General features: G+C 44.9%; 1 protein-coding gene across 1 annotated transcript in view; it reads left to right on the forward strand.

Annotated features, from left to right (window-relative positions):
- DNAH14 (dynein axonemal heavy chain 14) overlaps window positions 1-26397 on the forward strand; it is a 1270113-nt gene that overhangs the window by 682255 nt on the left and 561461 nt on the right. The window contains exons 43-46 of the mRNA XM_086926153.1: window positions 9830-10059; window positions 17501-17617; window positions 19201-19359; window positions 21869-22001. Coding sequence (XP_086782279.1) covers window positions 9830-10059; window positions 17501-17617; window positions 19201-19359; window positions 21869-22001 — 639 coding nt within the window. The remainder of the gene's footprint in view (window positions 1-9829; window positions 10060-17500; window positions 17618-19200; window positions 19360-21868; window positions 22002-26397) is intronic.

The following is a 26397-nucleotide window of genomic DNA, read 5'->3' on the forward strand; positions in this document are numbered from 1 at the left end:
CCAGAGCCCGGACTGAGACCGGGAACACGCAACCTAGGGGCAAGATGGATAAGACCGGGAAAAATGCAGACCCGGACCAAACGGCGCCCAAACTAGACACCATGCTGGCTGCCATGGAGAGGCTAGAGGAATCCATCCAGCAACCTAGGGGCAAGATGGATAAGACCGGGAAGAATGCAGACCCGGACCAAACGGCGGCCAAACTAGACACCATGCTGGCTGCCATGGAGAGGCTAGAGGAATCCATCCAGCTTACTCGCACCTCCCTGGCGACCAAAATCGATAATGTCGCCATTGACCTTACCCACTTGAGAGCTGACCACAAGAAGCTAGCAGATCGCACCACATCTCTGAGGAGCGACATGAAGGAGCTACGACCACAGGTCACCCAAACAGATAAACAGGCACAGGATCTCCTGAACAGGATGGAGTTCCTAGAAGACCGGGCAGAGGATGCAGAAGTGAGGGCACGGAGGAACAATGTGCGAATCGTCGGCGAACCGGAAAGATGGGAAGGAAGGAACCCGGAGGAGCACATGAAAAAATGGTTAAGAGACACTCTCCCGGAGGGGTCACTTTCACCGTACTTTGTGGTGGAGCGAGCGCACCGAGTTCCGACAAGGCCGCTGCCAACGGGCTCCAACCCCAGACCAATGCTACTACGCATATTGAACTACCGTGACAGGGACTCCATCCTGCAAGAAACGCGCAAGCTCCGTTAAGTGCGGATTGATAACACGGCCGTCATGTTCTTTTCGGACTACACGGTGCAAGTACAGAGGCAAAGACACTCCTTCCTAGCAGTAAAGAAACGCCTGAGACAACTTGGACTACAGTACTCTCTTTTATTCCCTGCGAAGTTGAGGGTGGTGGCTCACGAAAAAACGCATTTCTTCACCAACCCGGAAGAGGTGGAGACATGGCTGGACAGCGGCAAGGAAACAGCCTCAAGAAAGACAGCTGGTGTCCCTGATCAGCGGCGCGCCGGAGGCACCCGGAGACGACGCAGAAACCGACAGAAACCACTGGGTGGTGCGCGGGGGCGTCAAGCACGACCCCCCCGGCGGAGATCACACAGCGAGAAAACAGGACGCCCTTTGCATGGTGCTGGAACTCAGCCGATCTCTTGAACTGAGTGAGGTGGTGGACGGAAGCCCTCAGAACCTCCCCAGCGACGACGAAGCAATCTACAGCATACCAGACTCCCAGGCCTCGGAGGAGCGACCTGATGTCACGCCTCAGACGGCGGACCTGCTTCACTGATTGCGTACTGGGAACCCACTGCCCTGGCAGTACCCACCAGGAAGAGTTTGAGGGACTGAACGGACCTAGAACTGACTCGGTTGTGATGCCCCGACCACCCGGAACACACTCCCCTGCCAGGAGTGACTCGTGCTCCTGCTGCAGGAGGGGGAACATTTGCTCGCTGGCCATCTTGCCAGCAAGAGACTTGTCCCAAGGGCGGAGCAATGACAGGCCTTGCCGCGGGGACCCTAGTGGCGGTGGGCCATGCATAACTGGAGCACTGGACTTGCACGGGCCCGCCAGGCTGACAGTCGACTGGGACACGTAACGTATGGTGGTTTCTGCATGCTCTTCTGAAATTGGTCTAGCTTAGTTTGCAAATCCCGGGAGGGATGGGGCCGTCATACTATAGACATAATCATTCAGACACAGTTATAGTGCTACTTGCACAACGACCCCCTCAGTTTTAGACTTTGTTCCTCTCCTTGAGAGTATGGACGGGAGCATGTTTGGCAACCGACCTTTTGGTATTTTCCATGTATATAGATTTCTAAGAATTATCGTTTCGCCTGAAATGTTCTTCCTGATTCTTTTTATACCTGTGTTGTGGTGTGTAGGAGCGACTGCATCTCAGAGATGTCCCTGCGGGGCGTTCCCAAATTGAGACTCTTGTGGTTAACCAGGGGGTGGTGGAGAGGTCGGGCGGGGGATATGGTATGGATATGCCATGTCTAACGTGAAGATCTGCACGTGGAACGTGAGGGGCATGCACACACCGTCCCGCCGCTATCAGATTTACTCTTACCTTAAACGCCACCACATCCAGATAGCTCTCTTGCAGGAGACGCACCTCAATGAGGCGGAGACTCGTGTCTTGCGTCGCAGGTGGCGAGGGCAGCTTTACGCTACAAACTACTCCTCATATGCTAGAGGGACCTTGGTGTGGGCGAGACCGGGCACCCCTTTGACGGTGACTGACACACACATAGACCCAGAGGGGGGGGTTTGTCATAGTGAACGGCAGACTAGATGGGAGGTTGATAGTCTAGGCCTCATTATATGCTCCTAACACGGAACAGGCAGACTTTTTTGTGCGATTATCGGACACCTTAGCACCCTGGCACGGGATCCCATGGGTACTGGGTGGAGACTATAATTGTGTTCTTAATCTGACACTGGACCGGTCACTCCCACCACCTCCGGGCTCACAGACACGGACCGCCACGAAGGCCTTGCAAAATTGGTCTACACAATGGGACCTGCAAGACGCGTGGCGCAGCCGCAACCCGAACACCAGGGTATACTCATACTTTTCGGGGGCACATTCCATACACGTCAGCCTGGACAGGTACATGGTCACTAGTGAGATGCTTCCGCACGTAACAGACACATATTACATGGGACGCACACACTCGGATCACAACCCGCATATAATGGACCTGACATGGAGGAGACCACACCCCCCCGGTGCTTACTTAAAATTGCAGCCGGATTTACTCCTAGACGGCCCTTTCAGACATTCCATTTGCGCACAAACAGCACAGTACTTCGAAGATAACACAGGCACCGCGCCTACCCCTCAAATTGAATGTGATGCTTTCAAAGTGGTACTTAGGGGGCACTGCATGGGCACACAGGCCAACTCTAGGCAACAGGTAGAGAGAGACCTGCAACGCATAGAGACAGAACTGCTGCAGGGAGAACAGGAAGCAGCTGAGGGCACAGGCGCAAGGCTACTAGCGGCGCGAACTGAGCATGAGAAGTTACTAGACAGGCTACGACACCTCAATTACATGGCCCACTCAGCCCGCACACATCACACAGGAGACAAACCTGGCAAATTACTAGCCTGGCTGATCAGTCAGGAAGATCGATACAAATTCCAAATGGGGCAGTGGTATACACACAGGAAGAGATACATGAGGCCTTTGTGGTACACTACTGCGCGCTATATGAATCACAGCTACACACATCCCAATCAGACATTACTGACTTCCTCAGTGCTATCACGCTGCCTGAGTTAACCGATGGCCAGCGGGATGACTTGGGTATGCCGCTTACGCCAGACGAATTGCGTGAAGCCATTTTCGCCCTCTCGAATGGCAAAGCTCCTGGCCCGGACGGGCTACCAGCCGAGTATTACAAAGCATGTTCTGACATGCTGATACCCGAACTACTCCAGACGTACTCTGCAGCTCTAGAGGACTCGTCCCTACCCCAGTCCATGAATGAGGCAAACCTCCTTTTCTCTCCTCAAGCCGGGTAGAGATGGTGCGCATCTCGGCTCATACCGGCCTCTGGCACTTTTAAATACAGACTATAAGATACTGGCATCAACACTGGCCCGACGATTAGCACCACTAGTGCCCAATCTGGTGCACGGGGATCAGAATGGCTTTGTGCCCACAAGGAGCACCTCACAAAACATAAGAAGGCTGTTTTGGGTGCAGACATATGCAGTGCGACGGTGGCCACAATCGGGATGCTTAGTTCTAGATCTAGAAAAAGCCTTCGATTCAGTGGAATGGCCCTATTTACTGGCGACATTACATAAATTCAACCTAGGCGATGACTATATGGAGTTAGTCGGTCGACTGTACAGAAGTCCCGAGGTACGAGTCCGCACAGGCAAGCTGCTGTCCGCTACAGTCAAAGTCAGACGCGGCACCAGGCAGGGATGCCCATTGTCTCCGTTGCTCTTCTCATTGGCAATGGAGCCTCTTGCAGAATTACTGAGAAGCAGAGGTGCGAACTGGGGAATCCCGCTAGCGGATGGAGTACACACTATCTCGCTTTATGCAGACGACCTACTCCTGTACGTCAGGGACCTGACCCTCCTGCCGCCTGAGTTAACAGACATCTTTCAGACTTTCGAGGCAATGTCTGGACTCAAAGTGAACTGGACCAAATCGGGGGTATGTTCTTTCGGCCCTGATTCCCCGGATCCCGAGATCAGGATCAGTGATGTGAGGCTTACCTGGTACCCCACCACATTTCGATACCTGGGAGTGCACATATATAGGACCTTACCTGAAGTACTGGATGGTAACCTAACACGAGCCACCACATCCACACATTCGCAGATCTCCTTTTGGAAGACCCTCCCGCTCAACGTGCCAAGCAGAGTAACACTGGTAAAAATTATTGTGCTGCCAAGGCTACTATATTACTATGCCAACATCCCAACCTATGTCTCGACTCGTATATTCAGGGAACTGGAAACCATGATCAGGGATTTCATTTGGAATGCGGGGAGACCCCGAGTAGCGCTGAGGAAACTATACGCCCCTACGGACGCCGGTTGCCTCGCGGTACCAAACCAAGAGCTCTATTATCTGGCGGCACAGTTGCAGTGGGTTGCGGCCTGGCTAAGTGGTAGAAATCTGGGTGATACGGCCACGGATACGGATGTGCTGTCTCTTACCCAAATACACACGATGTTCCACCCTCTAGCAAAGACGTCACACCAGACGAGGCTACACATTGTAGTGGCCCGCAAATGCTACTCCAGAAGCCTCCGGCTCACAAAGGCGCTGAGGCCGTACGCTCCGGCGCTCCCGCTCTTGGGTACTCCTAGAACCACAGGTGTGGTGACGGAGTCAGCGATGGAGCAATGGACTCGGTCGGGAGTGGACACCAGGGCGGATCTGTATGCAGACGGCGCCCTGCTCCCTTTCGCAACACTTGCCGAAGACACAGGACTGCCTGCCGGGCAGTTTTTACAACATGCATCCATAATACGAGCATACACACAGGTATGGGGAAGCATCGCGGAGGAGCCTCCTATACATCAGCTTGTGTAATACCTACACGTCATGGGGAATGGCTCACACGTGATCCATTGGTTGGCACAGGCACTGCTGTCACACACACAACTCACTCTGCAGCTGCTGCGTGATAAGTGGGCGATGGACAGAGGGAGTGGACGGGCAAAGAGTGGACAATGGTATTAGAAAGCCTCAAATATATTCCCCGCAACCCCCGCTTTAAACTTTTTTACATATTACATAAGGCATACCTTTCGCCAGATAAGATAAATCAGTACTTCTCCGGCATCTCCGCAGGGTGCCCGAGATGCGCTCTGACAGGAGCGGACCTCCTCCACATGCAATGGCGCTGCCCAGAGATACAGGCATGCTGGCAGGCGGTGCTATCGCTATTGGAGAAAAGCACTGCCATGACAGTACCACATATGTGGGAGGCATGCTTACTAGGCCTTTATAAGAGAACGAAGCACAACAAAGTCCCCTCCCGCTTCTGGGACCTGGGCCTCATCAGGGCTAAGAGGCTCCTCACCAAACACTGGAAACGCAAAGAATCACCACTCGCTGAACATTGGCGCACCTCATTTGACAACTGGGCAAGGGCAGAGAGCGTTACTCTCCACAGAGAAGAGATCGCGGGACTCAGGAAATTCCCCATAGCGAACCTTTGGGATGAGACATTATGCTCCTTCCACCGAGAGTGCAAGACTCAGGGGATCCCCCCCATGAAACGGCTGCGTCGTAGTGTGCAGTACTGAGGCCATAACGCGTGGATACCGAGGCCCCACCGTATGCGGACGCGACGCGCCAGCTTCGAGGTGCCCGCAGCCCGCTCATTATTTATTATTATTATTATTGACATTTATTAAGCGCGCGGCTACCCCCAACGGGGGTGTCCCGGCGCTAAGGATTGCGAGCGGCAGGAGGGAAAATTTAGTAGCCAGAGAATAGAAAGGTCTTTAGTTTGCCCCTGAATTGAGATTCAGTGTCAATGAGACGGAGAGTGATGGGTAAGGAGTTCCACAGTTTTGATACAACTACTGCAAATGCTCTACCACCCTTCCTTGCAAGGCGGAATCTGGGGGGGAGTAGAAGCCGGAGGTGGTTAGATCTGAGGTTGAGGGATGAATGGACTGGTTTCAAACGCTGTCTAAGGTATCTGGGGCCTATACCATTCAGAGCCCTAAAGACTAGTCTGAGGGCCTTGAATCTGACACGAGCAGTGATTGGAAGCCAATGCAACTTCCTTAAATGGGGTGAAATGGAGTGGTGGTAGGGGACTTTACAAATCAGCCTAGCTGTAGCGTTCTGCACGATCTGCAGCCTGTGTAGTAGGTAGGCAGGGAGTCCCAGATAAAGACTATTCGCATAGTCCAAATGCTGTCTTCATATCCTCAGTGGGGAGAAAGGGTGAGATCTTTCTTAGCATGTGTAGTTTACCAAAACATGATGAAGTGACTTTCTGGATTTGTGTTTTAAAAGATAGTTCATTATCGAATTGAACGCCAAGGTTGTGAGCCGTTTTTACCGGAGAAGGAGGGGGATTGAGTTCGGCTGGCCACCAGGTGTTGGGTGGCATGGGGTTTGCTTGATTGAAAAACAATACCTCTGTTTTATCTGTGTTAAGTTTTAGCGTGTTCAAGATCATCCACGCTACGATGTTCGAGAGGCAGGTTTTAAGGTTTTTAAAACCAAGGGGTGAGTGGTCTCTGATGGAAAAGATGAGCTGAGTATCATCAGCATATGAGACCACTCTAACCCCAGTTGTCTCAATCATCTTTGCTAGGGGTGCAATATATACGTTGAAAAAGAGGGGACTGAGAGCAGAGCCCTGGGGCACCCCGCAGCCAAGTGGTTTCTTGTCTTTAGACCAGAAAGGTTGGCACCATACCTGTTGTGTACGGTTCGTTAGAAAAGAAGTGATCCAGGCTAAAGGGGTGTCGCAGATCCCCATCTCGAGGAGTCTGTTTAGGAGGATGGCATGAGAGACCGTGTCGAAAGCTGCGGACAGGTTGAGGAGCACAAGCATGGCTACCTCGCCCCTGTCCACACTCTCCCGCACGGTCTCTGAGACCTCTAAAAGTGCTGTCTCGGTACCTCATGCGGGCTCTTCACCCCGAACGACCATACATATGGCGGATCGGCGCGAATACACCCCCCGCCCCACCACGACCCGCCCACCAACTACCGAATTGACTGTCTATTGACAGGCATGTCGGACCCCACCGTAAGTAACAACCACACATAGCCCCTATTGAACCAGCATGCTCTTGCCAAGTCGCACAACACGCACCTCCAAGTTGATTCCCCCCCACCCTCTCTTTTATTCTCCTATTTACCTTTTACTTTTCCCTCTTCATTCTCCCTTGTTCCCTTGACTACACAGCCAGTTCTAGGTTCTGAGGGCTAAGACGGCTCCGCTGACAGGCACACTGAATAGGCAGTCAGAGACAAGTACATATGTCCACAGCAACACTGTCATGCTCAACAGCGACCACAAGGTTATATGTGCACATCGGATGACCTGAGAGGGTGGGATACACGCTAGTGCCCCAAACGTGACAACGGACACACTGGGTGAACGGATTTTGGCCACGTGACAAGAAGGCAACGGGCCTCATGTCAGCCCCGAGACGCGAGGACGATACTCTGGTCTTGCCCCCAGAATTCGCAGCTAACACTGTGCAGACACACAAGGCCAAGGCACCGGGGTTGAGTCACATGCCGCAGGGTGGCTACTTTCAGTGGCTACTGGATGACATCGGTCATTGGGAGTAGAGACCATGACATTTGATAAATCACAAGACTACTGTGACCAACGACATGCCAGTTCACCCCCTTTTTTCACACGATATGAGTACAATGAAATAATGTGATTGATGTATAGACTTGTGGTGACAATATGCATTGTTAAGGCTTAAGTCAACAAATTATGTTATGTTCATGTTTTTGTAAAACCAATAAAACATATTAAAAAAAAAATGGGTAAGCAGATTACCAAATGATAGAAATTGAACTTAGATCAGAAGAGATTAATTACAACGGACTGCTTTTGACAGCATTTCCAGTCAGCCATGTTTACTGACTATGGGCCCGATTCACAGAACTAACTTAAGACAAAATACTAAACTTACTACTTTTGGTATTCACAGAAGTTAGGATTTTGTCTTAAGTTTGTCTTAAGACAGACTTAAGACAGACTTAAGTTAGGATTTTGACTTAAGTCTGTCTTAAGTCTGTTTAAGACAAACTTCAGACAAAATCCTAACTTCTGTGAATACCAAAAGTAGTAAGTTTAGGATTTTGTCTTAAGTTAGTTCTGTGAATCGGGCCCAACAAGACCTGTGGGCAATTTGACTTCGATGAGATAAAATGAGTACATTTCTGGAAACCAAAAAAATAAAATAAATAAATAAATAAATAAAATCATTGCTGAGAAAATCATGGACTCTTTCGATGTGGCAACTGCTAATGCTTAGGAATTAAAGAATGGGTAAATCACACATACTTTCAGGGACTACACCAATTGCAGTTTGACAGATCACGTCGAAAATTAGATCCGGACTATGTCAACATTGCAGCAGGATTTGGTGCAAGGTGATGTCTGTCCCCTGGTTGCACATTTCCCCTAAGAAAATCACACTGAAATTCATATAAAGTGGCAAGTAGTTGAACTGGTTAGACAAACCACAAGAGAAGGGCAACTGAAGGTTCTGTTCGCCAAATGTCGTTGGATTCTAAAATGTAACATCATCTTGGAGGGCTTGTACTTCCTGGAGGAATATAACTCTGATGTATACACCTAAGCGTGTATTTTTATAGTCTAAGTTGTCATACATCATGTATATACCGCGGGACTCTTGCGAGAGCCAGTGTGGCCCACTAAACTCCTGTGAGACTTCAGGAAGCCACGCAGGCTCCCGCTAGATTGTGGCAGCAGAATTGTTTAGAATTTTTGTATTTGACCTTAAGGGAGGTCCCTTTATGACCCCTCACAACAAGGCCCAGGGAGCCTTCTTATATCTTCTTTTATTTTTATTTTCAGGACACGAGGTTCTGCAATGGTTGCCACAATATATCTCTTCACATTGCGGCCAGTCAATTGTGCTAGCCGCCACGGCCAACCGTCCAGAAATATTTATACATCAATATTTTTGTATATAGTCGCTGTTTTGGAGTGGGCCTACCCTTTCGGGGTATTCACATAACTCTTGCAGGTAGAATCCTACTCTGAAGACACTAAAACTGTTTATAGGTTTCCAAGGTGGGATTCGGAAGAGAACAGCTCATTACCCATTGTACACTTTTTAGTCTTGACAACCTTTCATGAAAATCTCATGAACTGGATGAGCTGGCTTTCTATCTGAAATTGATTCAGCCAATATTGAGTTTTTCTTCCTTTATTTCATAGAACGCCCTAGTCCTAAACTTTCCACTGCACCTCTAATTGCATGCTGGTGAAACCCCCACCACCACATAATCATTGCAGAAACCCATATGCCTCAGTGACACCACATTTAATGCATTGGCAAGTCTGCCTAATATATGATGCTCCTCCCAACACAGAATGTTTCTTCCTCACTCAGCCATGCTGAACCAGGTATTATTTCAATAAGCATTTTTGGATTCTGGTTGATGTGCTATCAATATAACCTTGTTCTGTCCATTAATAGTGTACAATATTTGAATATTAGATCACATTTGCTACTGTTTGAAAGCATATTCTCCCTCCCTGTTAATCATGCTAATGGTAGCACTCATTTGGTAGGGCTGAATACATTCTGCAGGCTGGATAAACCCATACACCTCTTTCTTCCTAGGGATGAGCCCAAGTGGTTTTTAGAAAACAATCCTGAAAAATTGACTACACTCCTTGGAAGGCTGTATGTGTTTGCATTCACCTGGGCAGTGGGAGGTGTTCTGAAGCGAGAGGATGAACATGAAGGAGATTTGCTTATCGGCCTGAAGGCCAGAGATGAAACTCTTCTCAACGTGACCTATGACTTTAACACCTTTGTCCACGATATGTTTGAGGGGGACCGCACTCTCGGTATGTGTTGTTATTTTACCTCAGTTTGTAATTTGAAATAATGTGTGCAGTGCTTAACACCTTGGATGATTGATATATCCCTCTGCTGTGCTGGGCCATAATGTTAATGGGTGTGGTCATGGCGAGCTGAGCTCGTCATGAGCATCGAAGGGGTTAAAATGAAGAATGAGTCTGTTATCAACAATGTTGTTCCAAGTAAGATGACTGATGTTTATGTTGTTTTGTGATTGTTTGAGAGTAAAAAGTTCTATATTTTGTCAACATTTAGGAAACACCAACACATATTCCTAATAGCTGAATGACACACTATTAACTGTCACCATCTCTTCTTCTGTGTTGATGTGGAAAGATTTGAACAAGGAAAAATAGGGCAATGTCACCTGAGCATAAAGGTGGCAGCTGAAGAACAGGAACAAAGAAGACTGCAGCATCTTATTTAGAACATCATCACTCCTGGTTCCCATTGATCCTCCTCAAATTGTATACACTTTATCAAATTTCAGTACATCAATATTTTTCCTCAGTCCATGCTCCCAACTCACCCTCTTTCATCCTCCTCAATTTGTTGTTCTCATCTGCTCTTCTCAATCACAATTCATTCTTACAGTTTCTCACTTGTAATCATCTCACTCATTGCTTTCCCTCACCAAACTGACTGATCACTTTTTCTTGCACTTGTTCACCTCCCTCATCACTTGTCCTGCTCAGTAATTATTTGACATAACTTATCACTGGTTCTCCTCTCCCATCATCTTCTTCACTTCTTGTCCCCCTTCATGAATCTTGTCATTCACAACCGTAGACTTGACACGCAGGGTGCCAGCATTTTTCCCTGTCCATCCATGTGCTAGTCATGAACAGGCCGCTGTGGCTGGTAAACTGGAGAAAGATTCTACATTTCCAACCATAATCGGGATCAACAGCTTGAATTTATTTGTGCCTAATAGTTCCTAGGTGCGAGTAAAAATGAATTTCAGAGTACCTCTCTGAATGACACTAATATGACCTGCCTAAGTTGCTTTCTCATTTTACTTTAAGGGCCTCCAATTTGCATAATTTGGATCTAGGAATGGGCAAAGTCATCTTCTTTTATTTATGGCATATTATGTTCAATCTAATACAAACAATATCCACACAGGGAACAGTTGAACAATTCCATATTTTATTAATATAGTGCATTAGCAGCCTTTTCTCAACAGGTTGTAGTACAATTTGTGATAAGTAACATCATGTACAAGTACATTACATGTTGGCCAGGGAGATTTCAAACAAAACAGAGACTTTTGCTCCTGGTACACTTGGTTCCCTATGAGAATTCTCATGCAGATCTTGGAAGTAAGGGTCACCTTTGGGAGGCCTTCTATAAACATTCTTTCAACCCTAGCACAGTAGAATACCATCAGCTATGGCTAAGCCACTTAACCCGTCCACTCTGTGGGTCCCAATTGTTTACATGTTTACATTGTGTATATATATATATATATATATATATATATATATATATATATATATATATATATATATATATATATATATATATATATATATATATATATATATATATATATATATATATATATATATATGTATGTTATATATATATATATATATATATATATATATATATGTATGTTATATATATGTATGTTATATATATATATATATATATATATATATATATATATTTCGAGTTCAACCTCAACACGTTTTCTGGAGAGGAGACGACAACAACGTGGTGAAAACTTCTTTATTTTCCTATTTCGCCGCTATATATATATATATTCCCAACTCTGGTCTGTAATTTACGGCAAACCAATTCACTCGAGTGCACTCAAAAAAGCCATTATTCGGGGTTAAGTTCAAGCAGTTTCAAATCGTTTATTGCGCGCTTCTGCAGCCAGTTTGACAAACGTGTTTCAGCGTTTCTGCCTTCGTCAGTGTCAACTGTAACTTTACTCATGCCAGTTTAAATAAACAAACAAACAATTACCATGTTAATCAACATAGAAAATGTCTTGTGCATTATTTACAAGTGAAAACATAAAAATAAACAGTGGACAAGCCATATATTCACAAAGCGGCGCCCATCTTGGAGGTATCCTTACCCTCTAGTGCCTGACAATTGATCAAATTGACATCTATATAAATGTACATTCACCGTGTTTCAGGGCACAATTAATTATATGTAATTCAATGTGAAGCCTCCTGTTTAATGAAAGAGTTCGCTACTTTGGATAGAATTTATATCGAAAGAGCGAATGAAGGTGACGTTTTTTAACTCAAAAACAAACCTATTCCACTGTTGGGCGAGATAAGGCCCTGAATGGGCTAGGGAAACCCAGGTTTGACAGAAGTTTAGCACTTTTTTAATCGGAGAACAGTTAGCTAAGGAATTTTGAGTTTAAAGTTCAGGGGAGGTTGCTGATGATAGTTATGGTTCTTAGCGGCCCACATGAACCCACATTTCTTCTTCATTATTCAGACCCATAGGGGCCTTTGTCTGCAGCTTTATAATATACTTGGACTCCATATATATGTTTGTGACTCCTGCAACCACCTACTCCTCATCGACCTTAGGAGGTGTGTCTAAGTAACTGTATTGGTCCTCTAAAGTCTTGAACTCTTATTGGATTTTCAAACCTCAAAATTGATGGCCAGGGTCAGTCTACAGTTTTTGAAAAGCACAATGGTTCAGCACTCCCCACATTAAACAATAATAATTTATTTATTTATTTATTTATTTATAATCTTATAGCGCGCCTGAATCAGCCCCGAAGGGGTATCTCTGCGCGTAGCTTCTGTAAGAGTCGAAGAACTTATTGAGGGGATGGCAGTGTAGGGAGCAGAAGAAAATTAGTCTTGGGTAAATAGGTATGTTTTTAGTTTTTTCCTAAAAGAAAAAAGATTGGGGACTTGTCTCAATTGTGGTGGGAGGGAGTTCCATAGCAAGGGGCCTTTGAGAGAGGGTGCTCGGCCACCCTGTCTCGCTCTGGTGACTTTGGGTACATGCATCAGCATGGTGTTGCTGGAGCGCAAAGCACGTCCAGGAGAATATGGGACAAAAATGTCTTTTAAGTATTTGGGACCGGACTCATAAATGCACTTATGCATTATGCAGCAAAGTTTGAAGTTGACCCGTTGTTGCACTGGGAGCCAGTGAAGGTGGGAAAGGAGAGGGCGTGACGGGGTACGGGGGTGGCATTCAAGATGAGTCTTGCTGCGGTGTTCTGCACCACCTGCAGTCTGCATAGTTGTTCTTGGTTGGCAGAGATGAGTAGACCATTGCAATAGTCTACCCGCCCGAGAACTAGTGCCTGTACCAGCGTTTTCCTGTGGATGTCTGGCAGGAAGGGGAAAATGCGCCGTAGAAGACCAATTATTCGGAAGCACGTTCCCGTGACTTGACTGACATGGTCTTTTAGAATCAGTGTTTGGTTCAGGCGTACTCCCAGGTTTTTGATGGTCTGTTTGGGCGCAGGAACAGGTCCTAGCTCAAGTGGCCACCAATCCGGGGACCAGAGCAGGGTGGCCCCTCCAAACAACATGACTTCGGTTTTAGTCACGTTGCATTGGAGGAAGTTCTGGGCCATCCAACCTGCCACAGCTCTCATGCCATTTTGAAAGGATTGCATGACTGCAGGTGTGATAGTTTGGAAGGGAAACAACAGCTGGGTGTCATCAGCGTAGGAGATTGGGGAGAACCCGTAAGATCTTATAATCTCCGCTAAGGGGGCCACATATACGTTGAATAACGTGGGGCTCAGGCATGAGCCCTGTGGCACACCCTTGGTGAGCTTCCTGCAGATAGATTTATGGGAGCCTAGTTTGACACCCTGTTGTCTGTCTGCAAGAAAGCTTTCGAGCCACGCAAGGGCGGTCCCTTTTACTCCCACTCCCTTCAAGCGGTCGAGAAGGATTTTGTGCGACACCGTGTCGAAGGCAGCGGACAAATCCAATAGCACCAGAATCACTGAGCTCCCCCTGTCAAGTGACATCCTGATGTTATCTGTCACTGACAGGAGGGCTGATTCGGTGCTATGGTTGGGCCTAAAACCAGATTGAGAGTGGTCTAGGCCGCCCGCTGCCTCGATGTAATTAGACAGATGTGCGTTGACATGTTTCTCTGCCAGCTTGCTGAAATATGGTAGGAGGGAGATGGGCCGGAGGTTGGAAAGCTCCGTCCAGGGGAGAGCCGCGTTCTTACGGATGGGGTTCACCACCGCTCTTTTCCATTCAGTTGGTACATGTCCCTTCTTCAGAGACTGATTAATTACATCTTGGATGTGTGGACCTAACAAGGTGCTGAGGGAGGTTAGGGTTTTAACAGGGATGAGGTCATCCGGAGACCCGGATTTTACATGGGTTATTAGTGTGGACAGCTCTTCATTATTGATAGGAGGGAATGTGGTCAGCGTGAGGTTAGTGTTTTCAGTGGGGGGGAGAACAGTCAGAGTGTCATTGTCTGTTTGAGATGCTAGAATTTTGTCATAGATAGATTCTATTTTTTTTCGAAGTATAGGGAGACTTCTTCACATAGACTTTGTGAGAAGTCGTCTGGACTTACACAGGCCGTGGGCTTAACAAATGTTTCCAGGATCCTATAAAGTTCCTTAGGGGAATTGCCGGCTTCCGTGAGCTGTTGGGCAATGTTGTTTTTGCGGGCGGCTTTAATATGTTTGTAGTAGTTTGTTTGGGCTGCACGGTATGCCTTCTTGTTGTCCTCTGAGTGTGATTTTCTCCATCTCTTCTCTATCCTCCTACATTCTTGCTTCTCTTTTCTGAGAGCCTCGGTGTACCATTTTTCCTGTTTGGCCACAGGGAATTGTTTAAAAGTTTTCAAAGGGGCAATTTTGTCAATGGCTACAGTAAGTGATTGCTGAAACATAGTTAAACTATGTTCTACTTCCTCAGTGTCTTTGATATGGGGTTTTTCCCATACCTTTTGTAATGCCTCCAGTGTAAGTTTGTGCCACTGTCTGCACATAGTAGGGGGTGAGGATTTTTTATAGGAGCCTTATTGACTTTAAAAATAGTGAATTGTAATAAAAAGTGATCGGACCAATCTAATTGGGTAGGTTCGTGACAAGATATATTGTCAAAGTTGGTATATATCAGGTCGATACAGTGTCCACCATCATGTGTGGGACCCTGGTTCTTTTGTGTGAGGCCAATGGTTGTCAAATCAACAGACAGACTTTTGGTCCCCGTGGATTCAGGTTGGTCGGTATGTATGTTAAAATCTCCAAGGAGAAGGAAGTCCTCATTGGCTCGTATGTGTGGGCCTAATATCTCTAAAAGAGATATAGAAAATCTGGGGCATGTAAGTGGTGGTCTGATATGAGTGCTCCCTTGCTGGTCTTTCTGTTGGGGAAAGTAATTCTATAGACCATTATTTCCATTTCTTTGCAGCATTGTTTATCTAGAATATCCAGTTTGAGGTAGTCTTTGTAGATAATAGCGATGCCGCCTCCTGTTTTTTCAGGGCGATCTGAATGGTGGAGTTTGTATCCCATTGGCACTCCCAGGGAAATGGCGGATATCGTGTGGGGCTTTAACCAGGTTTCGGTAATGAAACAGATATCTGGAGTCAGGGAGTGTATCAAGTCCCAGATCTCTATTTGGTGTTTAGGCATTCTCAAGTGAGAATTTAAGGAATCCGTTCAGTAGGGCTTAAAAATGTATTTTATTCTTTTTCCTCATACAAAAAACGTAGCAGTCTACAGTTTTACCTTCATTCGATGTCACTCTGACTTCCTAACTTCCAGTAAAGAACTAGTCAATTGCTAGAGCAGGATGTATTTTTGGCTGTTGTGCATGCGCCAAGCCAAGGAACCTCCAAATCTTAAGTGTTCATCAGAGGTCTTGTCTGGTATGTCTGAAATCTGCTAACTTGGAGCTTGATTTAGATTTACAGGTTACTCCATCACAACGTTGTTAGATATCCCGTCCGCTGAAATATAAATCCCATACGATATTATAGGATTTGTATCTCGGTGGATGGGATATCCGTCAACGTTGTGACAGAGTAACCGATCCACTGAAATCTAAATGAGGCACTTGGCGTGAGATTATTCTCTGAGATGCTTCAGGAGCATTACTACTTATCCATCCATGCTATCTTCTACCAGTCAGCGACTGAGAGACTCTTGAAGCAGCAGTGCTTATGTGGATTCTGACGTCTCACCCACAGGCCTACTCCTTCAGGCCCAACTCCAAGCTGCAGTGATTCACCATCTCAAAGTTAACTCAATGGAGTCAGGACATGATTGCAGGATCCTGGAGCCCCTCTGATACCAAGTATGAGAAGGACCCCAGGAAATATTTTAAGCAATAGCTACCATGGTCACTTCTTTTCCTCGAGGAATGGTTGTCTTCAGATGTTTGACAAGACAGTTGTTCTCCCTTCATAAGCCAGGTACAAACTCCAACTCCCCTTATATGTACAAAGTAAGAAGCACCATTAAATTATTTTTGGTTAATTTTCTATATGACCATTTGGTTTTAAAGTGAAAGGGCAGGTCCCCAATCAGTGTGTGCAGCCCAAACCAAGGTACAATGGTCCTTTGCATTCAGACTTAGGGCCTGATTTAGATCTTGGCAGATGGGTTACGCCGTCACAACGGTGACTGATATCCCCACACCGAAATATAAATCTTATAGGATATAATGGGATTTATATATCAGCAGACAGGATATCCTTGACTGTTGTGACCCATCTGCCAAGATCTAAATCAGGCCCATAAACAGTTTCCAGTCTTCCCACAGTGTAGTGTAACACCTTTTCAAGTGAGGTTATTCTGATGAGTAACTGTTCTACTTCGTCAAATGAGGTACTTCAGATGAGTCGCATTCCTATTTCCCACACACTTTGCATTCCGTATCTCAGGAAAAGAGCCTGCATATGAAATTCAGTGAGGTGAAACATGGCTGCTTTGTTATTTTCTGCAGCATATGTGATAATAACAAGTGTGTAGTATGCTCACTCGTATCAATAGGAGGAAACAGCTGCTAAACTGATGAGTCTCACATTTTATGCTATGTTATTTTATGTCAATTTGTATAGCGTACTAATCACCTGAGAGGGTATCCTGGCACTTGTGTAGGTATGTGATCCCAAGGTGCTTTTATGACGAGCCGGGTCTTTTGCTTCTTGCAGAACTCAAGAAGTGAGGAGGAGGCTCTGATGTGTTTAGGAAGGTAGTTCCATGTCTTGGGAGCGATGTAGGAGAATGAGCGGCCCCCAGCATTTTTGTGGCCACAGGGAGTATGTCTGAGTGAGAGAGAGGCAGAGCGTAGGTGTCTGGTGGGTCGGTGAAGCTGTATGCATCTTTTCAGGTATTCTACTCATTGTGTAATACTTTGACACGTGGGCAAATGCCTGAATATATTACACTAACATGTCTTTTTCCCTTTTTGTCCTTCTGTTTTTGATTTATGGTAGGTATCCACATGCCAACAGGTGACAAATCTATATTTGACTACTTTGTGGATTTACAAACTGGAAACTTTGTACCATGGGAGGAATTAGTTCCATCTACTAAGTCTCTGATTGAGAAAGGTATGTTGAGTATCATCTCTTCCATTTGCGGCAGATGGTACCAATAGGAGATGGGTGAGCCCTAAGAGGAAATACAGTAAAGATGCATCACTTGCCACCATTTAGAGCACCATAAACTATTGTTAGTGTATGGCAGACCAAGGCTAGAGGAACATCCTGCCAGTTAGGATGTTCTCCTCTCTTGGCCATTCTACTCTAAGAAGGGCTCATCTTTGGAATGGTTCATGCCCTCTAATGACCAGATTCCATTCTCTGATGACATTGAGAAGAACAGATAAAACAATGTAATTGAAGCAGAGCGTTGTATCACAACTTTACTGTACAAATCAACAGTGAATGTTAAGGAAACAAATAGGATGCCTTTACCTAATTTATTTACTAAAGTTGTTATCAAATCCTAATATATTAATGTTGTGTTACATAGGTTGATTCGTGACTCTTATTCCACCAAGCACTGCTCTACAAGATTATGTCACACAAAGGCCATGTTTTTGTTATTCTCTTTCTTAAGGAAACCACTTCTGTGCCACCTTATAGTGTTTCTTCTCTGTGGCAAATCATGCACATCCTCCTATAAAAGGCATATGGTGTAAAAATGTTAATAATAAATGTGCGTGAGTGTCATCTAGTTTCTTCTTTTGTGTCTATAATCCATATAACTGACTGACTCCCTTTTCTGGTTAATGTTCTCAATACTTCTGGTTGCAAAAAAGAACTTAAGAGCTAAAATTATTTTTAACTGAAAACACCTAAATTTAGGACTTTCCGAGGAATGAGCCAGATGTTACCACACCTTCTCATCTCTCTTCTATTGAGCATAAGAATTCAACCCATGCTCATATCAGTCAGGAAATGATTTACCTGAAGGACCTTGCATCCCACTGATTCCAGAAAATAATCCATTCAGTCTTTGTTCTAATGTTTAGGTATTTCCTGTTGTTAGTTTCTACAGGGTGTTCACCTCTGGTCTTTGTAAAGCACTTTAATACTTTATGGGGAAGAAGTGCCATATACGTCCAATAAATTAAATTAAATTATAACATATATATAATATATAAAAAAAAGTATAGTGGCATGATAGTTAAAGACCGAATTCTATCACAATTTTAAGACCAAATACATCTTTTCTTTGGGAGCGTATAGTTTGTAATCACAAAGTACGTTTTTTTAAGTAATTGCGGTCCCCAGTTGAACAAAATAGCTCTGCTTTCAGAGACAGTGTAAGTGTAAAGTACGCTACTACCCCCAAATATGTAAAGTACCCCACTATCCATTAATGTTCTAGGCAGGAATGACCGCAGTGATCCAAAAATGTAAACATTGAAGTCCTAAAATACTCAGTACATGATTCAACCTTGTATTAACACCCAACAAATACCAACGTTGTGAATGATACAAAGATGATGGAGGCTAAAAATGTTAGTCATATCCAATCCCAGTCCGGTCATCAAGTTCTGAGTAAATCACTTTTCATGGGGTCATAAAGACCAGAAGAAGTGTTGTTGGCTTCACTGCTAAAGTGCTGACAATCTAGGACACTTATTCTTGAGTCAATTACTCATAAAATTACCTTTTTCATTTAGGTAGCACATCCTTTTCAGAATCCTTGATGTCAAAGAAAAATGCCAATCATCAAAGACAACTGGCCTCTTTCCAGAATCTCATCCCCACAATAGATACAGTGCGGTACACCTTTTTGTCAAGTCTTCTTCTGACCAATAAGCATCCAGTGTTAATTATAGGTAAGAAGTTTATTCCTGCTGTGAATCGTGTGTGGCTCTTGTTGTTGCATTTTAATATTTTGGTGTCCAATCACGTTGAACAAGAATAGAACATCAGTAATGTGCATGTGTAATTAAAGGTATCTGTACATTTGGTATGTGTCAATACTATAGGAATCTCGGTTTGGCCCCAGAAGTCCACTTAGAAAAAGGGAAATACTGCAGGAACCAGGAATATCACACCCTCTTCTCACAGAAATTCCCATGTTTAGACCATTCTCACCTGGAGATTTCACCTCACTTGGACCTGGGGAAATTACCATGAAAGGGACAACAGGGATGTGGTATTCCTGCATTTAGTAGAAATGCACATGACAATTTATTTTAAGCTCATTCAACCTCAACATGTCTCTTTCTCATCAGTTGGAGATATTCTGTTTCTTCCTTTTCTTTTCTTTACTTTTTTTTTTAACAACATACACAGTTTCAAAAGAAGACTAAAGGTAATCATAATAAAAACTGTAAACACCATCTAGCCAGATTTTGGCCTTGTACCGCATTTACTGCCAGTATTTGGGGAAAAACGTACAAAGAGATATAGAAACATAGGTATGTCTTTGTACTTCCAATGCCACAGGTATGTACTTAGTAAGTATAATATGATGTAATGCTTATTTGTGCCGGTTTTTGCTGCTGCTCAACACCGGCACTTAGGTTTTTTATACCGGCACATATGTATGACAATCCACTGCGTGGTGTCTATTTTTAAACATCGTGCTATGCATACAAATGATGGACGGAATGATGAATAAATCATACATTCACCCTGTGTCTGGGGGTGAGTGTCTGAAAAGTTTCAGCGCTCCGTCCATTATCTCATTGTGTTTGCTTTGTTCGCCCTACGTTGGCAGGGTATGCCCAGATGTGGTTCCCTTGCTCACTGGATTCAAGCTAGCCTGGCTGATAAAGGGTGTTACTCAGAAACCTGTCCCAGGATGCTTGTTTCCGGTTCAGGGAGACCTGGTACGGCATTTTGGGACTGAACTTTTCCCATGAACATAGGGTCAAGACTGATTTGCATATGGCCGAGTCTGAACTGAGGTGGTGAAGTGAGCTAAAGAATGATGATGGATTCAACTCAGATCTGTGACTGGGGGTGAGTGTCTGAAAATTTCCTGCGCTCCGTCCATCATCTCCTTGTGTTTGCTTTATTTTTAAACATCAGCAGACTATTTAAAATAGTAAAATATATGCAAAAAATATACCAGTCCCTCCAGGCCATTCTTAAGCTGTGGATGGCCAGGAATAGTCTGCATTGTCACATTTATAGGAGTGTGATGGTAAGTAGGAAGCACTGGTACTGGCATTTAACAGCGATGACAAGGAGAGAGGATGGTAAAAGCTGCAGTGGCCTCCTGCTAAATATCTGAGGCCCTGGCACTTATTTTCCCACAGATTAAGCCCTGCAATGTTCCACATACTTATTCATTTGATTCTCTTCTGCAATCCGAGTTATTTCTGCCATTAAAAAAAAATCTGTGTTGACATGCGCAGAACCCAGACTAAGGTCTTATTTAGATTTGGGTTGATGCGGGGCATCTGCCAAAAAGTGGTGGATGTCCTGTTCTCCATACAAAAAGTGCATTGATGTCAGTGGCCCTCTAAATATGGTGAATAAAATAAGTGTGCACTCCTTATCTTCCCACCTGTCCCAGCTCACTTCGATGCCTCAATAGAAGCGCCATCTTGCTCTGATTCGCTTCATATAAATTCTAGATGCTCACCATAACTTTCATGAACTTCATTGTGTTGTAGAATATTTTTATACAGGTTGGCTTAGAGGTTGGTGTTTCGTCAAGGTACCAAGAGCCTCCCCATTGCATGTGAATTTAGTTTATATTGGTGATTTGTGGCAAATTTAATCCACTGTGGTCAGTGGTTAATTTGAGCAGGTGGTCAGTGCTCAGCACTTATACTTAATCATGAACACCAGTGCTTTTCATGAGCACCAGTTCAGGACACATTCATTTATGGTAGGCATAGGGAGATTAAGTGATTTGCCCATGATCACAGCATGTTGAGCGGACTCTGAGACTCAAACCTGGCTACCCAGTTCAGCAGTCGGCAGCTTTGGCCATTACACCACACTTTCATGGTTAGTAATTGGTTCTGTTTTAGGCGGCGCTAACAGGAGAAATGGGCTGGTGCAAGCTGCCTCCTGACGAGAGCTCAGCACTTATTTTTTTTACAAATTAACCACTGACTGTCCCACGCTTATTTTCAGACCCTATTACAGCTTTTAGGGGACACATCATGTAAATTCTGCGCCATCCCTGGTACAAATGGTGGAAACTGAAGCTTTCACTGGAATTGCACTGTAGGAACTTCTTTCCTGCTTGATATGAGAGCCTAAGTGCAAACAGAGTTCATAACTATTCAAAAACAAAGCAGGTCGCGCAGTACAGAATAAAACTTTCCATCTTTTTTGCATGCTCTTTGCGGCTCTAACATGTTTATTCATTATTTCAAGGGGATTCTGGTGTTGGAAAATCCACAATAATTCAAAACATGCTGAAAAGGCTACAGAAGCCTGGTGAGCTACTTGTAAAACCTGGAACAATTTTGGGAGATGTCTTCTTGCATAATGAAGTCAAGAAAACAAGGTATTATTTTGCCTGCTTTTATTTAATCAGAGCTACATTTATTTGCTATTTTATTACTGTTGTTTTCTGGAAATGTAATTATTGCCTATTTCACTCATTTAAAACACATTTGAACTAAGACTAAGAAGTGTGAAAAATGAAACACAAGGCAACAAGCCTTTTCCATATATGCATCCACATTCTGGAACTACATCCCCATATCCATCAGGGCTGTCCCAACGCTGCTCCAATTTAGAAAAGAGTTGTGATGCATTTAAAGAACACTATATCATCATGCATGAACAGTACATTTATTTTTTCGGAATCCAGCTACCTTTTTTTAGTCGCTTGTTGACTTTATGATGGTCTTGGACCTCGTAGAGCTTTCTGCTACATTTTTGCTCGGTTCGCACTATACAAATATCACATGTGTACATACGCACATACATAAATGCATCTGTAAGCTACCTATTTGTTACTGGCCCCATAAGACAATGCTAAAGTAAAGTAAACAAATGATCAGGAGAAGAATCCTGCCATTGATATACACAAACTGCCAACAATATTAATTTTGCTAGGTTGATAACAATCCTTGCACCAGCCATGTAATCCATTACTATTTGAGCCCAAAGAGTCCTAAGTTATGGCATGACTGCCTTCGCATTTTGAGTACTTAAGTAAGCCATCTAACTGTAGAGGGGAGTGAATAAATCTGTTTGTATGGCTCTTTGTATACCTATTTCCCTGGTTGTTAACATGTAGCATCTTTATGGTCTGGACAAAAAGCAGGGGGCAAAACAGACAGCCCTGCCTTCCAACTCTGGTGATCAGGAGTGGCACTGAGAATAATCCATTACACAGAAGTCGCAGATGGTCCAGTCCTTCCCAATGCAGAATAAGAGGGCGATTACACTTTTTGTTAGACTGTTCATCGTTATCACCAATATTTAGCATCTATCTCTCAAACTCAAATTTCAGATTTGAATTTGTATTTGGTCAGTTGTTTACCTTTACATACAAGATTAAAAGAGCAAAGAGTGAAATATAAAGTAAAAGTAGAAAATCACATGACACAAGATGCCTTTGTCATTTTTCGAACCATAAATTATCAGGTGTCAGACAAGTGAGGGGACTGCACAAAGAGACTTGGGTTTGTCTCTTCCCCCCATTTATCACATGATCAAGCTTGATAATTGTTCATCAGAAGTTAATTTGTTTGGTGTATGTTCAGCCCGTTGACATGGGCCAGCAAAACCTTCTTCTGCAGCACAGATTTTTTGGGCTTCTTCCTCCATAAACGTACCTTTCTTTGAGGTATGCTTTGTAATGAGGCACTCCTGCCAGCATTCATCCATTAGATGGTAAGTTTTTGCTGCGTTACTCTTTCCTGAATTCCTATGGGCGACTTTGCCTTACTCATGATCGCAGTTACTCAGTGAACAATTAGCCTGTGCGATTAATATGCATGAGAAAAGTGAAGTATCTTCAACGGCCCTCTCTGTTTCACTCCCAGAGTTCTTGAGAGTCTGCAATGGATAGGATGATAGTGGTCAGCCTTTTCCTACAGGATTCTGGGGATGCGTTCCACTGAGTTTGCATTGAAACAGTGGGTGAGGATTGTAATGCCTTTCACAGGAGCATGTACGTGCTCAGGGGAATGGCAGATCAGAGCCACATAAAAGGAAAGCTGATCACTGTTTCAATTTCATGGTTACAGGAAAGTTGTATTTGCCCTAGTTTAGTTGAATTTGATTGCCCGTACATTAGGCAGCTATTGAGTTGAGCAGTTTCTAGAGAGCTTTTGCAGTTCTTGCTAAGAATATGGATAAGATTCAGAATATCAAATGTGCAGAGCAATATGTTCAATCTTCTGTTGCCGATCCTAGGCATATCCTCTGATGAACGTTGAGAACATCTTGGACGTCGTTGATGTAAATGCTGTGCAGTAGCAGGACTAAATGGCACCACAGCTTAAATCAATTTGTTGTATTTTTTTCAGAGAATTGGTGTTGATATCACAGATGCAATGTTGTATCTCCATAGTTGTTGTTTCAGGAAGGTCAAGTAATGGTTGAGCGAGCTGACGGCTAGTTTGGCCTGAAAGCCTTCCTCTGCCGAATACAGATGCATACTTCATCTACGCAGCAAAGCTCTTACTTTACTCTACATATTTTGCTATAAGGCGATTCAGTGTAAATACTTGGTAGTTTACGGGCAGGCTGCCCCAGAATCCTCCTTTGGAGGCCATCCCATGCAGTAAGATGTTTGGGTATATTTTCACCTGAGCATCAATCAAACTTTTTGGTCAGTATGAATTTTGGTTTTCAATTTTCACCTTTTCATAAAATGGAATGATGAGCAAGTTATACCATAACTTTGGGAACTCTAGCGAGTTTGTGCAAAACTTAGGCATCAGTTGCTGCATTTGTGCCCACCATCCCACTAAATATTTCAAAACCTTGTTCATTTAGTTTCATGTCTGAGGTTTTCTATTACTCCTTATCTGCTCCATGGTAAACCATGTAATGAGGTCTGCTTTCTGGCACCGTTACGAGGAGCTGGCCCTGGTCTCCATTGACTTAGATAAGGCATTTGATTCAGTGGGCTCGGGGTACCTATTGGAAGTGCTAAAAGTTGCTGGCTTTGGCCCGCAGTTCAGTCGCTGGGTGCAGATACTATACACTGCGCCCAGTGCTAGGGTCTGGGTGGGACATGGCAGATCGGGTGAGTTTCTCTTGGGGAGGTAGATAGGCCAAGGGTGTCCGCTCCCCCCATATTGTTCCCTTTGGCGATAGAGCCGCTCGCGATCTAGGGGTGCAGAGGTCTGGGACATTGGGGCATCAGCACGGGTTGGACCTCGCCTATCATATCTTTATATTCAGATGATGCTTTATTCTATATTTCATCGCCCCAGGAGGCGGTCCCAAAACTCCTTCAGGTGATAGAGGAGTTTGGCGGATGTTCAAGGTTATGACTAAATAAGCACAAATCATTTATCTTTCCCCTGGCTCAACTGGCGGGACTTCCCCTGGACGCTCTTCCTCAACTGGGCTTACGGTGGGAGACGGAGCATTTTCGGTACTTGGGCATTCAGGTGGCAGCGGAGGATGCACAGATACTGCAGCTCAACGTCTACAAGGCGATTGATGCGTTGAAACGATCAGTGAGCTTCTGGAACACTCTTCCTCTTTCCTTAATGGTTAGATTGGCGATAGCTAAAATGGTGGTGCTACCCCGCTGCCTGTACATGTTACAGAATGCCCTGTGTCCCATACCCAGGCGGATATTTAGAACTCTGGACTCCATACTAATAGACCTATATTGGGCAAGCAGCTGAAGCAGAGTGGCACTTGCCACACTGAATTGAACCTACGAGGGCGGCGGACTTGAGGCACAGACTTTATTACTATGCAGCACAGGTACAACATGATGCTAGGTGGCTTGATGAGGGGGACAATTGGGAGAAAAGGTTGCTCCACGATAGGGTACCGTCTGCCACTCTTCAATCACTGCTTCTGGAGGGAGCGGAAGTATCTGGCATCGTGCCATACGTGGTATTGCAGTCCGCACGCACCTGACAAACCTTTGTGGAGTGAATCCTGAAGCGTGCTCCATGGGAAACATCCTTTACAACGCAACTTTTACCACGCAGTGCCTTTAGGACACAACTATTACAACGCAAACCATTACAACGCATTGCGCTGGCGGGCGCTCTAGGATAGGGAATAGATTTAATTTACTATCCAACACCTTCCCTAGTGTCCACGGGGACTGGAGTTGGAATAGTAAATTAAACTATTCACTATCCAGCACCCCAAAGCACTATGCGTTGTAAAGGTTTGCGTTGTAATACTTACGTTGTAAAAGCATGCGTGGTTAAGCATGCGTTGTAATGTCATACATCCGTGCTCCATTCCACTGGAACCTGTCGGTGTGGGCTCTCGCACCGGGCAGGGTCAGGAGTATGATAGCCAACATGTCCTATCGGGCTCGGCAGAAAGGGGGGATGTAGCATGCCCGCGGACCTCTACCCAGGCAAGAGTGTTATCACGTTTGAACAGGCATGTGGGAATTTCGGGCTGGGACAGGGAAAATAACTACAATACTCTGTATTGTCCAACCCATTCAAAGAGATATGGCCCACACTACCCTCGATCCCACCACACCAGACAGTAGAAATACTGCTAACATGCAGAGCTGGCAGGCACCTTATGTCTCTGTTGTATAAGACCATGAGGGCAGATGCGAATGACCCTCTCCCAAGGGCGTTCGCTGCATGGAACGCAGACCTAGAGGTGCCTCTGGGAGATGGGGAGTGGAATACCGTGAGCGCTCTCATACACAAGATCTCATGTAATGCCCACTTCTGGCTTATTCACTATAACTATGCACATTGTACGTGCATGACCCCGAAGAG

This window comes from Lissotriton vulgaris, chromosome 6 (assembly GCF_964263255.1).
Source record: "Lissotriton vulgaris chromosome 6, aLisVul1.2, whole genome shotgun sequence".
Lineage (NCBI taxonomy): Eukaryota > Metazoa > Chordata > Amphibia > Caudata > Salamandridae > Lissotriton > Lissotriton vulgaris.